Consider the following 15,598-nt stretch of genomic DNA (forward strand, 5'->3'; position numbering starts at 1 on the left):
GATTTCAGCAGAGAATCAGTACCATGAACTTCCAGAAAGAGGCGGCACTCAGTGTGGACTGAAGAACATTTCACTGCAGCTGCACCCAACCTTCGATGCAAGATTATATACTACACTGATCCTTCAAAACTGTCAACATTTTATATGATTACTTTCAGGTATTTATATATCAAATCCAGTGAAATTTGGAGATCGTATGTGTTAATAGGTTTGCATTATATTTTAAAGGGCATTTTTCCTATTCAGTTCAGCTTTTCTCAGTGAATGTCCTATGACAGCGGTTCTCAAACAGTGTGTCACCACACACCAGGGTGTCGCCAAGCACATGCAGGTGTGTCGCCAAGCACATGCAGGTGTGTCGCCACACATCAGGGTGTCACCACACACCAGGGTGTCGCCAAGCACATGCAGGTGTGTCGCCACACATCAGGGTGTCGCCAAGCACATGCAGGTGTGTCGCCAAGCACATGCAGGTGTGTCGCCAAGCACGTGCAGGTGTGTTGCCACACTTCCCAGTCCCCCGCTGGCCCAGGGGCTGCCCCTGCCCCAGCAAAATGGAAACTCTTCCTCTACCCGGGCGTACAGTGCTGATAGCCCAGGCGGAACGCAGCAGGAGAGCTGGAGCCAGCAACACCAGTGCGGTCTCGTCTTCCCGGCCCCACTGCCCGGAAGAGGACGTGGTGTGCAGCGGCTGTGCGCACGGGAAGAAGAGACCGTGCTGGTGAAGTGCGTGCAGCATCGGCCTGAAGAAGAGCAGTGCGGCCCGGAGCAGAAAGAGGAGCACTGCCAACCTCCGCGGCTGATGAGTAACCTTTCTCGAGGCTGCGAGGGCTGGAAGAGGAGGAGACTGTTGCTGCCTCTAGATATTCTTCGGGGGGGGGGGGTGTGGAGAGAGAGTGAGCGAGCATATGTGTTTGAGAGCGCATGCGTGTGTGTGAGACAGCATATATGTGAGTGATTGGGAACCTGTGTGTGACTGAGAAACAGCATGAATGTAAGTGTGTGATTGTAAACCTATGCGGTAGATTTTAAAAACATACGCACGTGTCCACGCCACCCGGTGCATGCATGCGTCGGCGCATGCATGTTATTAAATCCGTGGTAGCGCGCGTGAGGGGGGGGTAGAATTTTGCAAGTTTCACGCAGCGACGCATCACGGCCTTCCCCAGTTCCCTCCCTGTCCGCTCCAATTAAGGAGAGCCGGTGCCTCAAGCCCCGCCCCTTCCCACCCCTTTTCTTTGGCTTGTCACTTGTGCACATAACAAGGGTCACACGTGCGGCCAGGCATCTTCTAAAATGTGCGCAAGGCCTGGCTACACACGTAACCTGTTTTTTATGCGTGCCGGCCATTTAAAATCAGGCCGTATATGAGTGAGAGCGAGCATGTGTGTGAGAGAGAGAGAGCCTGTGTATAATTGTGTGATTGAGAGTCTGTGTGTGAGAGAGAGAGAGCCTGTGTATTATTGTGTGATTGAGAGTCTGTGTGTGAGAGAGAGAGAGCCTGTGTATAATTGTGTGATTGAGAGTCTGTGTGTGAGAGAGAGAGAGCCTGTGTATAATTGTGTGATTGAGAGTCTGTGTGTGAGAGAGAGAGCCTGTGTATAATTGTGTGATTGAGAGTCTGTGTGTGAGAGAGAGAGAGAGCCTGTGTATAATTGTGTGATTGAGAGTCTGTGTGTGAGAGAGAGAGAGCCTGTGTATAATTGTGTGATTGAGAGTTTGTGTGTGAGAGAGAGAGAGCCTGTGTATAATTGTGTGATTGAGAGCCTGTGTGTGAGAGAGAGAGAGCCTGTGTATAATTGTGTGATTGAGAGTCTGTGTGTGAGAGAGAGAGAGCCTGTGTATAATTGTGTGATTGAGAGCCTGTGTGTAATTGTGTGATTGAGAGTCTGTGTGTGTGAGAGAGAGAGAGCCTGTGTATAATTGTGTGATTGAGAGTCTGTGAGTGAGAGAGAGAGCGCCTGTGTATAATTGTGTGTTTGAGAGTCTGTGTGTGAGAGAGAGAGAGCCTGTGCGAGAGAGAGAGAGAGCCTGTGTATAATTGTGTGATTGAGAGCCTGTGTGTGAGAGAGAGAGAGCCTGTGTATAATTGTGTGATTGAGAGTCTGTGTGTGAGAGAGAGCCTGTGTATAATTGTGTGATTGAGAGCCTGTGTGTAATTGTGTGATTGAGAGTCTGTGTGTGTGAGAGAGAGAGAGCCTGTGTATAATTGTGTGATTGAGAGTCTGTGTGTGAGAGAGAGAGCGCTTGTGTATAATTGTGTGTTTGAGAGTCTGTGTGTGAGAGAGAGAGAGCCTGTGTATAATTGTGTGATTGAGAGCCTGTGTGAGAGAGCTTGTGTGTGACAGACAGAGAAGAAAGTTGCAAGCAAATGCCCTTCCTCCTCCTCCTAATTCACAACAATATCAGGGCACCTAGAAATCTAATGTTTCCAGGTATGGAGAGCAGAGCATTTTTTTATCCTTATTATTTTTAATTATTGAGTCTCTGTGTCGGCTGTTTTGAAATATTTTACTGGTGTTTAGAAATTATTTACATGGGTTTTTAATTATTGGATTTTCCATTCATCAGCTGTTTTGAAATAATCTGTTCCTTTTATTAGGGAAGAGTATAGTTTTACTGTTATCGATTTTATATTTCTTGCTTTACTTTATGAGGACTTGTGATTTCTCTTTTTCCTTTGTTGCACTGCATACAGAGTCTCTGGCTTGTTGCGGTTTCCAGTTCAGGTTTTGTCTGCATGTTTCTAATTATCCTTTATGGTCTCTTTATTCTTTGTTAGGAGTGGCTGTGCACGTGTGACTGAGGTGAGATTCTCTGCTGGCGTGTAGTTTCTGGGTAGGGCTCTATAGCAGTCTGGCTTGGTCCGTTTTCCTAATAGGAGATGTATTGGTGTCTTAAGGCTTTGTAATATTTTCAGAGTTGCCTTTTCTTAGTTAAGATGGTTACTGTTTGAGTGCTGGAAGTTGGTGATGTTCTGGTATGGGAGGTTTACCATTTATGTAATTTCTGTTCAGAGAGTGTACGCTTATCTTTCCCTTGTGTCATTATAAAAGTAATATGGGGCCTTATTTTATATTTCCACCGTAGACTGTAATAAGCAGTGTGTCATACATGTGAGCATTGTCCATCAGGTATGTCACGATGGGAAAAAGGTTGAGAACCACTGTCCTATGACATATAGTGCAGCTGCTATTCCCTGAGGTCAAGCAAGATGGCAGTCTTCACACATGGGTGACATCAATGGAGCCCGGCACAAACTTTTATGCCAAAGTTGCTAGAAGTTTGATTGTGGCTCACTGAGTGTGCCCGGTTGCCCACACATGCTAACATGTCATGGTTTATGTTTTTTATAAACCGTCACATCAGTAATAAAACCATCACAACGGTGTACAATTGGTAAAAAATAGAAATACAATAACATAATAAAATACAAATAGTAATAAGTTAATATCTACTAAAATAGATGTAGCTTAGATGGGCCTACAATAGCTCTGAAACATTAATAATAAAGATACAAATACAAGAGTCCACACAGGGACTCTTTCAATCTTTCTTTTTCCATGACAGCTCCGATCATGGTTTGTCTCAGTGCTCCTACTTTAGACCTCTTTATTTTATTTTATTTTTTTTAAAGCGGACCCTGCAGAACCGTTCCTGCCTTCTAATCCAGTAGTTTCCTTAGGTAGGTTTTTTGATCATTCTGTATTTTTCGTGGTTGACTCTGTGTCAGGTCAGTGTGAAGTTTGTGCCCAGAGTGCATCAATCGCTGAGATATCACAACTGCGCTACAATGATCTTAAAAGGACTATGGTCCTGACAGAAATCCAAAGTCCAAACAGCTGGAACAGCTCTCAGGTGGTAGATAGAGCTTCGCGCGGCAAGGGCAGTGAGCCCCTCCGCTGTCACCGCTAACTTTATAGTGAGTCGCCCTTAGTGCAATTGGCAATTATTGCCATCAGCAAGAAGGTAATCCCATCTCTGTACAGCTTTGATTGCCCAATTCATGCAGGGTTTGCATCATTCAAAGCCTCTCATTAGGCCTCCCATTGTCTTGGTACCTCAATGTGAATGATACTGACCAAGCTGATAAAAGCTCCCTTTGAGCCACTGCACTCCAGTGACCTAAAGTCCTTGATCTGGAAGGTCATATTTTTAGTGGTGGTCACTTCATCACGCAGGTACTATGAGCTCAAGGCTCTGGTAGCCTGTCCATTGTATACCAGATTTTATCATGATAGGGTGGTTCTGCACACCCATCCTAAGTTCTTGCCAGAATTCCATCTTAACCAGTCGATCATCCTAACATTTTTTCCCAGGCCACATGTCCACCAAGGTAAACAAGCATTGCACAGCTTAGACAGCAAAAGAGCTTTGGCCTTCCATCTGGAGTAGATTGATGCCCATAGAAAGTGCATTCAGCTTTTTGTTTCTTTTGATACCAACAAAGTGGGGATAGCCATTGCCAAACATTCTATCTCTAATTGGCTAGCAGACTGCATCTCCTTCTGTACGCCCAAGTGGGGCTGAATCTAGTGGGCCATGTCAAGGCTCACTCTGTGTAAGCCATGACAGTGCCAGTGGTTCATCTGCAATTGGTCCCTACGGAGGAGATCTGCAATGCTGCAACATAGCGCTCTCACCACATAGTCACATCCCATTACTGTTTGGATAGGGATGGCCAACATGCCAGCAGGTTTGAAGGGTCCCCGCATAGACGCAAGGCGTGTTAGCATGCACGGGCGGGCTCACGACTGAAGGGTCCCCGCATAGACGCAAGGCGTGTTGGCATGCACGGGCGGGCTCACGACTGAAGGGTCCCCCGCATAGACGCAAGGCGTGTTGGCATGCACGGGCGGGCTCACGACTGAAGGGTCCCCGCATAGACGCAAGGCGTGTTGGCATGCACGGGCGGGCTCACGACTGAAGGGTCCCCGCATAGACGCAAGGCGTGTTGGCATGCACGGGCGGGCTCACGACTGAAGGGTCCCCGCATAGACGCAAGGCGTGTTGGCATGCACGGGCGGGCTCACGACTGAAGGGTCCCGCATAGACGCAAGGCGTGTTGGCACGCACGGGCGGGCTCACGACTGAAGGGTCCCCGCATAGACGCAAGGCGTGTTGGCATGCACGGGCGGGCTCACGACTGAAGGGTCCCCGCATAGACGCAAGGCGTGTTGGCATGCACGGGCAGGCTCACGACTGAAGGGTCCCCGCATAGACGCAAGGCGTGTTGGCATGCATGGGTGGGCTCATGACTGAAGGGTCCCCGCATAGACGCAAGGCGTGTTAGCATGCATGGGTGGGCTCATGACTGAAGGGTCCCCGCATAGACGCAAGGCGTGTTAGCATGCATGGGCGGGCTCAGTGAGGCATGGTCAACGTTCTAGAAACTTTGACATAAATGTTCTGTGCCGGGTTCCATTGGATGATGTCATCCATGATTGAGGACTGCCATCCTGCTCTCCTTGGAGAGCATCTGTTACAACTAAGCAGCACTGCTATTCCTTTAGCTCCTGGCAGAGTGCCAGAAAGAGGAAATTGGATAATCCACCTTTTGGCTAGTTCTTCTGCGCAAAATACTGGATTTAGTACAGTAACATATTATCAGTCTTTGTACTCACGGCTGTCACAGAATCTCCCCGTGTATCCTGCAGGACACAGGCAGTTCCCTGAGGACTGACAGGTCCCTCCATTGCTACAGAGAGAGGTGCAGGTAGCTGCAAAGAAAGAAAAAAATAGCCCATAACTGGAGACCCAGACGATTGCTGAACAGTAGAATAGCATCTCCAACAATGGCAAACGTAAAGTTTTGAGAAGCAACCCAGCATACGCCAAACCCCCCTCCTCAGCTAAATGTCAATTGTAAACGGGGAGAAATTTCAAAAAAACACAGCGTATGCCCCTCATCTATACATCACCTGTGACTGACAGATATACAAAAGGCAAATGATATAATTGTAGCCCAGAATAAGGAGACTAAAGAAACATCAACTCAAAGATATCCTGATTTCCTTGCATAAGACAAGTCTAAATCTCCCCGTCATCATCCATATCTTCCTGTCTCAGATGGGGCCTACCTGGACCTGAGGGTAAGCATTATCTGTAAGAATAATCCAGAGATCTGTTTAACTTTGGGAAATTCTGTTTGAATGCATCTAACTAAATTGCAATAAAGATTGAGTTGTAATCTAGAGTTTTATTCTGTAATAAAACTTTAGTTTATTTAGATCATAAGAACATAAGAACATGCCATACTGGGTCAGACCAAGGGTCCATCAAGCCCAGCATCCTGTTTCCAACAGTGGCCAATCCAGGCCATAAGAACCTGGCAAGTACCCAAAAACTAAGTCTATTCCATGTAACCATTGCTAATGGCAGTGGCTATTCTCTAAGTGAACTTAATAGCAGGTAATGGACTTCTCCTCCAAGAACTTATCCAATCCTTTTTTAAACACAGCTATACTAACTGCATTAACCACATCCTCTGGCAACAAATTCCAGAGTTTAATTGTGCGTTGAGTGAAAAAGAACTTTCTCCGATTAGTTTTAAATGTGCCCCATGCTAACTTCATGGAGTGTCCCCTAGTCCTTCTACTATCCGAAAGAGTAAATAACCGATTCACATCTACCCGTTCTAGACCTCTCATGATTTTAAACACCTCTATCATATCCCCCCTCAGTCGTCCCCAACCCTGTCCTGGGGGCCCACCAGCCAGTCGGGTTTTCAGGATATCCACAATGAACATGCATGAGAGAAAATTTGCATGTAATTAGAAAACCATCTTTGGAGCTTACCAGTTTCACAGTATGTCCCCGTGTATCCTGCAGGACATGAACAGTTCCCTGACGACTGACACGTCCCGCCATTCTTACACAGAGAGGAACAAGGAGCTGTAACATACAACCATAACCAACAATTATATCCAAAGAAAAATTCACATTTATTATTGTAAGTTAGGAGTTGGAATAGGTTTATTCGTATTCCAACTACATGCCTTCCTAATCATGGGAACATAAGTGTCATGCTGGGTCAGATCATAGATCTATCAAAACTCAGCATCCGGTCTCTAACAGAGCTCAGGAACCCGGCAGATCCTAAAAAGTAAATCCATTCCTTGCTTACAAACCTCTATTATATCCCCTCTCAGTTGTCTTCTTGAAGATGAAGAGCTTAGCGGTTATTCTTACCTTATAGAGTCGTTCTATCCCCTTTATCATTTTTGTTGCCCTTGTCTGTACCTGTTCTATATCTGTTCTATATTATTTAAGATGGGGCAACCAGAACTGCACACAATCCTCAAGCTACGGTTGTACTATGGATCAGTACAAAGATAATACAATATTCTTAGTTTTGTTCTCTGTCTTTCTAAATAATTCCTAACATTCTATTTGCCTTTTTGGATGCCACCACACAATGAGTCGAAAATTTCAAGGTAGTATCCACACGGACTCTGAGCTCCTTTTCCTGAGTTGGGATTATTTTTCTCCATGCGCATTACTTCACCCATGACCACATTAAATTGCATCTACCCTTTAGAAGCCCAGTATCCTAGTCTCATAAGGCCCATCTGCAAAACATTTTGTGCCATCTGCAAATTTGGTTACCTCACTCGTTATTCCTTTCTCCAGATCATTTAAGAATATGCTAAATAGTTCAGGAGCCAATAGAGACCCCCTGGGGCATTCCACTAACAAATTTTCTCCATTTGGAAAACTGACCCCTGTCTTTCAATCAGTTCCCAAGTCACAGTAGGAAATTGCCTCCTAACCCGTCACTTTGTAATTTCCTAAGGCATCTCTCATGTGGGACTTTGTCGAATGCCTTCTGAAAATCCAAATACACTATGTCATCCATCTTATATTAATCTGCATACTTATTTATACCTTTAAAATAAAATCTAGTACATTAGCAAGGCAAGACTCCCCTTTGCACAAACCATGTTGACTCTCCTCCATTAAATCACATATATATGGTCAGTAATTTTGGTTTTGAAAATCGCTTCTACTATTTTGCCCAGCATCGATGTCAGCCTCATAAATCTATAGTTTCTTGGATCACTCCTAGGGCTCTTTTAAAAATAGGTGTCATATTGGCCACCCTCCAATCTTTAGGTACTGTGACTTTTAAACGATAAGTTTGCAAATCACCAGAAACAGGTCTGTAATTTCAAGGTCCATATTCAAAAGCCATGTTAAGTTATCTGTCTAAATGGCAAGATTTCAGATATTTAGTCTCTTATCTGGAGTGGATAGATAAGTAATTATCCAGCTAAAAATCTAGTGGGATGAAAAAGTGGCATTTCAGGAGCATTTCAGGGAGGAGTCAGGTTATCTGGCTAACCTAGCCAATTTTAAACTATAACTGGTTAGGTTAGTTGGATAACTTTAGACCTGATTCAGAGCTGGCCTAAAGTTATCTAGCCTCATGTAGCCAGATAACTAGCTACTTCATCGGATATGTTCAAAGATACACAAGTAGTACTATTTTTCCATTTTATACCTCTACTTAATTGGATATCTTTGAAGATATCCGATGAAGTAGCTAGTTATCTGATCACACTAGGCCAGATAACTTCACAATCTAACTAGCTACATTCAAACAGAGTGATTAGATTTTAAAGTTATCTGGCTACATGTAGTTGGATAACTTTAGGCAAGTATATTCAGCCGGATGTTTATCCCTTTGAATATACAGGGCAAGTATCCAGCTAACTGTAGTCTGATAACTTGTCCACGAACCGGCCTACTGAATATCGATCACTTTGTGTTAAATTCCTTCAGAATTCTGGGGTGAATACCATCCGGTTCTGGTGATTTGTTATTCTTTAGTCTTTATTACATCCTCCAGTTTCACAGCGATTTTGTTTAGTTGCTTAGAGTGATCACCATTAAAAATGTTTTTGGTGTGGGTAGCTCTCCAACATTCTCCTCAGTAAAGACAGAAGCAACAAACTAATTTTGTTTTTCTGCTATTTCTTTGTCATATAGGAGCACCCTTTTTACTCCCTCGATCATCTAGTGACCCCACTTACTTATAAGCTATTCAGAACAAAAGAACATAAGAAATTGCCATGCTGTATCAGAGCTAAGGTCTATCAAGCCCAGCATCCTGTTTCTAACAGTGGCCAATACAGGTCACAAGTACCTGGAAGGATTGCTATGTTTAATAGATTCCATGCTGCTTATCCCACGGACAAGCAGAGAATTTCCCCCAAGTCTACCTTAATGGTTTATGGACTTTTCTTCCAGGAACTTGTCCAAACCTTTCTTAAACCCAGCTTTTACTACATCCTCTTGTAATGAATTCTAGAGTTTAATTATATGTTTAACAAAAAAGTAAATGTATCACTAGTAACTTCATTGCATGCCCCCTAGCCTTTATACTTTTTTAAAGCATAAACAACCGATTCGCATTTACCCGTTCCCATCCACTCATTTTATAGACATCTATCATATCTCCCCTCAGCTGTCTCTTTTCCAAGCTGAAGAGCCATTCCCTCTTTAGCTTTTCTTCACAAGGGAATTATTCCATTTCCTTTATCATTTTGGTTGCCCTTCTCTGTACCTTTTCTAATTCTGCTATATCTTTTTTTGAAATGCAGGGACCAGAACTACACATAGTATTCAAGGTGTAACTGCACCCTAAAGCGATACAGAAGCATTATGTTACTATGTTTTATTCTCCACTCCTTCCCTAATAATTCCTAACTTCAAATGTATTTGAAAAAGTTAATTCTATTTGTTTTACTTCTATAGTAAGCTCCTTTTCAAATTCTCTCTGAGCATGTTTAATTACTTTTTTACATCTAACTTTTCAATGCTTACGCTCTTCCCTAATTTCCTCATTTAGGTCTGCTTTCTTTTTAAAGGTTGCCCTTGCAGCTTTAATTGCCTCTTTCACCTCACTATTAGACCACACTGGCAGTCATTTGGCTTTCTTTCAGCCATTTTTAATGCATGGAATACATTTTGTCTGGGCCTCAAGAATGGCAATTTTAAACAATGTCCATGTCTCCTTGTGAATTGCTCTTTTAAATTTTTTTCTAACAAATGTGCTCATTTTATCATAGTCTCTAATTTTTTATAGTTAAATGCTACTGCACTAGTTTACCTTAGTATTCGCTCTCCAGTGACTATGTCAAATTTAATTACATTATGATCACTGTTGTCAAGCATATCCAGTACCTTTATCTCTTCCACTAGATCTTGCATTCCTCTGAGAACTAGATCTAATATGGTTCCCCCTTTGGTTGGTTCCATGACCAACTACTGTATGAAACAGTCACTGATAGCATCTAGAAACTTTACCACCCTCGTATGTCCTGATGTGATATTTACTCAGTCAATACTCAGGTAACTTAAGTCTCCCATTATTATTGCATTGCCCATTTTACTAGCCAGTCTAATCTCTTTTAGCATTTTGAAGTCTGTTTCCTCATACTGCCCAGGCAGGCGGCAGTATATCCCATTATACTCTTTGCTTTTACCATTGGAATTTCTATCCATATGGACTCCAGAAAGCAGTTTGTTTCATGCACAAATTTTATCTTGCTTGACTCTATGCCATCCTTAACATATATTTCCACTCCTCCATCCATTGTTCCTGAAGACTGGAGGGTGGCCAATGTAACCCCAATATTTAAAAAGGGCTCCAGGGGCGATCTGGGAAGCTATAGACCAGTGAGCCTGACTTCAGTGCCAGGAAAAATAGTGGAAACTATTCTCAAGATCAAAATCACAGAACATATAGAAAGACATGGTTTAATGGGACACAGTCAGCATGGATAAAAAATCCCAGGTTGGCACTGCAAGAGGGGGTATAGTTAAGCAAATATGTGCAGCGACGCATCGGGGCCTTCCCCAGTTCCCAACCCCCTAGCATAACCTCCCTTCCCCTTCCCTGCCCTCCCCTTATACCTAAACTACCCCAGATTTTCTTGTTTTACATTTTGCTCCTGCTTTGAAGCAGGAGCAGGTTGTGTGCGCCAGCAGCCTGCCGGCCCGCGATCCCCTGGCACAGTGGCAAATGGTCGCTGTGCCAGGTGCCTCTAGCCCTGCCCTACCCCCAAGACCGTCACTTTTTTAAGCCCCAGGACTTACACGTGTCCCGGGGTTTATGCAGTGGCCTGGCAGTTTGAAAATTGGCCCGGCACGCGCAAGGCCCGACCATGCGCATAAATCCCGGGATTTACGCCGGGGTTTGAAAATCTACCCCTACAGTTCTTCCTGTCATTCTTCATAGGACAGTAAGTCCATTTGGGGATTCATTCTGTGTCCCACCCTACTCTCCAAAACAAAATTAGAAGAGCCATCCTGAGAACTTACCATTCTCACAGAACCTCCCCGTGTAACCCGCCGGACACAGGCAGCTCCCCCAGGACTGACAGGTCCCGCCATTCCTGCAGAGAGAGGCGCAGGTAGCTGCAAAGAAATTATCATGCCACGTTCGTTACGAAACATTGAGGAGCAAAGTGAGGAATTTCTGATTACGTTTATGAATCTTGATCAATGGACTGAGAAAAATCAACCTTATGTCATCCAGTTGAGCCCACACTAGCCTAGTGGTTAGAGCAGAAGGCTGCAAACCAGGGCTGAAATCTTGCTAACGCTCCTCGGTCACTTCACCCTCTACTGCCTCTGGTACAAGCTTTGAGGGTCATTTACTAAATCGTGGTATTTTTTCCCAGAGGAGAAAACCACCATGGGATTTGCTAAGATGCAATACTGAGTTGCTATAGCTTAGTAAACCCCGCGGTTGCTATCTGGTAAAAAGGGCACTAGTGGCCAGAATAATCTCCCCAGCCAGAAATGCCAGAATCCCTGGGAGCTTCTCAAGACCCCCTATACCCCCCTCCACCAGCACCACCACTACCATCATCATACCATGGGGTTTTAAATAGAATAAAGCCCTCGAGTGCAGGCTGCATCCCCTCCCCAAACCCTTCCGCTTTTATTAAAACCCTCCTTGGAGGTCACCCCAGTCAACCAACCCTCACAACGTCTCCCTGTCCTCCTTACCAACATATCCCTATTGTCCCCAAGGAAAAGGTCCTTGTGACAGCTGTGCCCAGAGCCATAGGGCGAGGTCCACAAGGGTTGCGCATCATTAAGGACTGAGGAAGTCAGGGGGTGGGTGAGCTCTGGGGGGAGGGGCTTGGAGAGGGGGTGTGGCCTGCACCTGGGGGATACTTCAGCTACCTCATGAGGTGGTGGTAGGGGAAGGACAGGAGGTTTTGAGGACTTAGTGGGCATTGTTTGGGTTTCTAGTTCCTTTAAATTACTGATTCGGGATGCGCATTCGAGTAAACGTTAGCTATAATCCCAGAGTTGTAGCTAACTCTCCAGAAAATAATATGGTTTGTGATTTTTCAGGCAAACTGTGTTTTAGTTATATGAAATTACCTAATAATGAGCTGCTTTGCATACAAAGCAGCTCATTTCCAGTTTTTGTATTATTAGGGGTATTTAAAATATCTCACATTATCACTGCATTAAGGCATTTACCATGTGGAAAATTCCTAATGCAGCTTATATCATTTTATATCTCTATTACAGATCTTGTTTCTTTATTCCTTTTTATATTTCATAATACAATATAAATTATCACGTCCATAAATTTTCTCATAAAAAAAGAAAGATAGAAGGAAAGAGAAGATGGGCTGTGGGGAGGGAGAAAAAGTTGTGGAGAAAGAGAAAAACGAGAGAGGGAAAAGCCATTAAGGTAGGGAGACAGGGCAGGAAAGAGGGAAAAAAGACGAATGAAATCATACAGACCAAAAAGGGAAGGCAGGAGAAAAAAAATCTGATACAGAAAGATTAGAAAATCCTTTTAGTTTGGTGACCTTATTTCTAAATTGCTACCTAGTGCTATACAAGTCTTGTCCTGTGGAGCAGCGAGTGCCACTCAGAACATCTGACAGAGAATATTTACCTCATTACAAAAAGGTAGAGGCCACAATATAAAAAAACACATTAAGAAATTAAAAAAAAATGTTAAAGTCTGGATTACACAAAAAAATCTAGAGAGAAACACAAGGTATCCGAGCATGAGTGCTCCACCTCTCCAAGCAGAAGAGCTAGGGAACAAAAGTATCAGTCACATTATATAAAACATGAAAGATCCTGCTCCTCAGAGTAAGGAAACCTTTGTAGCTTTAACAAAGCTGTGAGCAATGGAACCGAATGGATGGAATGCGGAACAAGATCTTTGTTTGTTTTTTTGTTAAATAATTTGACTGATAAAATTGTTTTCCTACCTCCGCTTGCTGATTGGCTGTTTTGCTGGCACTGGCAACCAATGAGTGAAGCAGCAGTGATGACCGTTTTCTCCCGTGGCTTTCACAATCAGTTAGTGATGTCCTCCCTGGATTCTCTGGGCATGCATTTTGAGAAGATGTGGACCTCGTGGCCACAGAAAGCTTGCTTTTTCCATTTGTGTTAGAAATCTTATGATTGTACCTTTAGCTTGCAGGCAGATTTTACCCCGACATAGCCAGATGCCGAAACAATAATCATCAATGTCAGGCTTGCAAATGAGCCTTTGAACGTTGAACATGGAGAGCTCTGAACTGCAAAGAGGGCCACGTGGAATAGCGTTCTCAACATTTGAAATGGACGTGTCCTGAGTTATGGTATTTCTGCTTGACCTTCCGGTTTGTTTACTTGAAGCTTCAAAATCACATTGATCAAGTTTATGAAGAGTGAGGTACTAGATATCAGTTACTGTGGAAGTTGGACTTTTAAGAGGGACCCACTGAAATGTATTGCACTGACATTTGCATTTTCCCATTTTGTAAATGAACATGAACTTTCAATAAAAGTATAAAAAATAGAAATAGAAATAAAAATCACGTGGGATAGATGGAGATATTAATGTCTGCCTCTCTCACATAAGGGAAAGGCCACTTCTGGATAAGATAGAACGCTGGTGCTCTGACACCCTGAGTTTTTCTTGTATTCTCTATTTTTACTTTTTTGCTTTAGTGCTGAGCGATTAAAAAAAAAAAAAAAATCTATTTCCTTCTTAGTGTTTTTTGATTTTGTCTTCCCTTCTTTTAATAATATTTTGATTCAGTTTCGAGTTTTGGACTTTAGTTATTTGATAAAACATTCCATGCTTGCGACTTATTTATACTCCATAAGTATCTCAATTGTTTCTCAAAACTAGCTGGATCAGACGTGAAACTCACCAGAGCTGCAGAATCTCCCCGTGTAGCCTGTTGGACACAGGCAGTTCCCTGAGGGCTGACAAGTCCCTCCGTAGTTACAGAGAGAGGTGCAATTAGCTGCAAAATAAGTGAGAATCTTAGTTCCAGGGTAATTTTTGTTCTGAATGTCACAGAATATATTTTTCACTCCATAAATGAAAGTATAATCCCACAGTTATCATTCCATAAAGTAATCTTAGCAGAACAGTCCATTTTATTTCAAGTATTGTCAATTTTCTGTTTTAAACTCTCCTCCTTATACAGATGCATGCATTCACAGCTCTCTCTTCCTTCAAGATTCGCACAAGTTATATAAGAACATAAGAATTTGCATTACTGTGTCAGATTGAGGGTTCATCTGTTTCCAACAGTGACCGATCCAGGTGACAAGTACCTGGCAGGATCCTAAGCAGCAGATAGATCCCATGCTGTAAACACCCAAGAGTAAGTAGTGGCTTTTCCCAAATCTATCTGCTTAACAACAGTTTATGGATTTCTCCTCCCGGAGCTTGTCTAAACTTTTTTTTTTAAACTCCGCTCTGCTAGCTCCTTTACTACAGTCATCCTGCTTACCTGTCCCGCAGTCTGCTCCTGTGTATCCAGTGTAACAGGAACAGACTCCCGGGGAGCTGCACCAGCCATTCCTGCAGGACGGAGTGCAGATTGCTAGGGGGGGAATCAGAACAGGCTTAATTAGCTGGTCATGTAACTTGTCTATATCGAACACAATATACTAGTGAAAAACAAAGCTGGTCCCTACCATCTATCCCACCACAGGGATTTTGCAATTTTCACACACCCCGCATAATGTTTGATGCAAATATGTACATAAGTCACACCAACTTTCAAAGCTGACTTATGTGCATGTTTGGCTATCCTCAAACCTTTGTGTACAGGAAGCAGTGACAGATGCAGTTATCTTCACAGCTCCAGCTTCCAGTCCCTATATACACAGCCAAGCCCATAGGGTGACACCATATATGTTCCGATCCAAAAGATAGGGATGAACACCTCAACGTTTACACAGAATCCTTCAAATAAAAAGGGTGCAACCTCAAAATCTTTTCAGGAAAGCGACATAAAACCTACAAGTCACCTCCCAGCACATTCCCAGGACCTTGCAGCTACTCCATTGGAAAGACATTCAATCTAAGGGGATCCTACCGTGACAAAGGTACCTGTCCACATGAGCATGTGTGTCTCTGGTGTGAGCAGCACAAGGACACTTGAGTGACGTAATGTTAATAATCTGCTTTTAAGTCCCAAACAAGGAAAATATCAATCAACTATGACAGCCCTTTACCGAGATAACTAGGATTAAAAGCAAATAAACCTGCAGAAAACTGCCTCCTCTCCCCTCCTGAGGACAGATGAGCTATGAAGCTGCA

General features: G+C 43.5%; 1 protein-coding gene across 1 annotated transcript in view; it reads right to left on the bottom strand.

Moving 5' to 3' along the window:
- LOC115075294 (fibrillin-3-like) overlaps window positions 1–15,598 on the bottom strand; it is a 144,571-nt gene that overhangs the window by 33,345 nt on the left and 95,628 nt on the right. The window contains exons 66-70 of the mRNA XM_029575587.1: window positions 14,784–14,876; window positions 14,193–14,288; window positions 11,329–11,424; window positions 6,799–6,894; window positions 5,625–5,720 (exon numbers count right to left, since the gene is read on the bottom strand). Of these exons, the coding sequence (XP_029431447.1) occupies window positions 5,625–5,720; window positions 6,799–6,894; window positions 11,329–11,424; window positions 14,193–14,288; window positions 14,784–14,876 (477 nt within the window). The remainder of the gene's footprint in view (window positions 1–5,624; window positions 5,721–6,798; window positions 6,895–11,328; window positions 11,425–14,192; window positions 14,289–14,783; window positions 14,877–15,598) is intronic.

This window comes from Rhinatrema bivittatum, chromosome 13 (assembly GCF_901001135.1).
Source record: "Rhinatrema bivittatum chromosome 13, aRhiBiv1.1, whole genome shotgun sequence".
NCBI lineage: Eukaryota > Metazoa > Chordata > Amphibia > Gymnophiona > Rhinatrematidae > Rhinatrema > Rhinatrema bivittatum.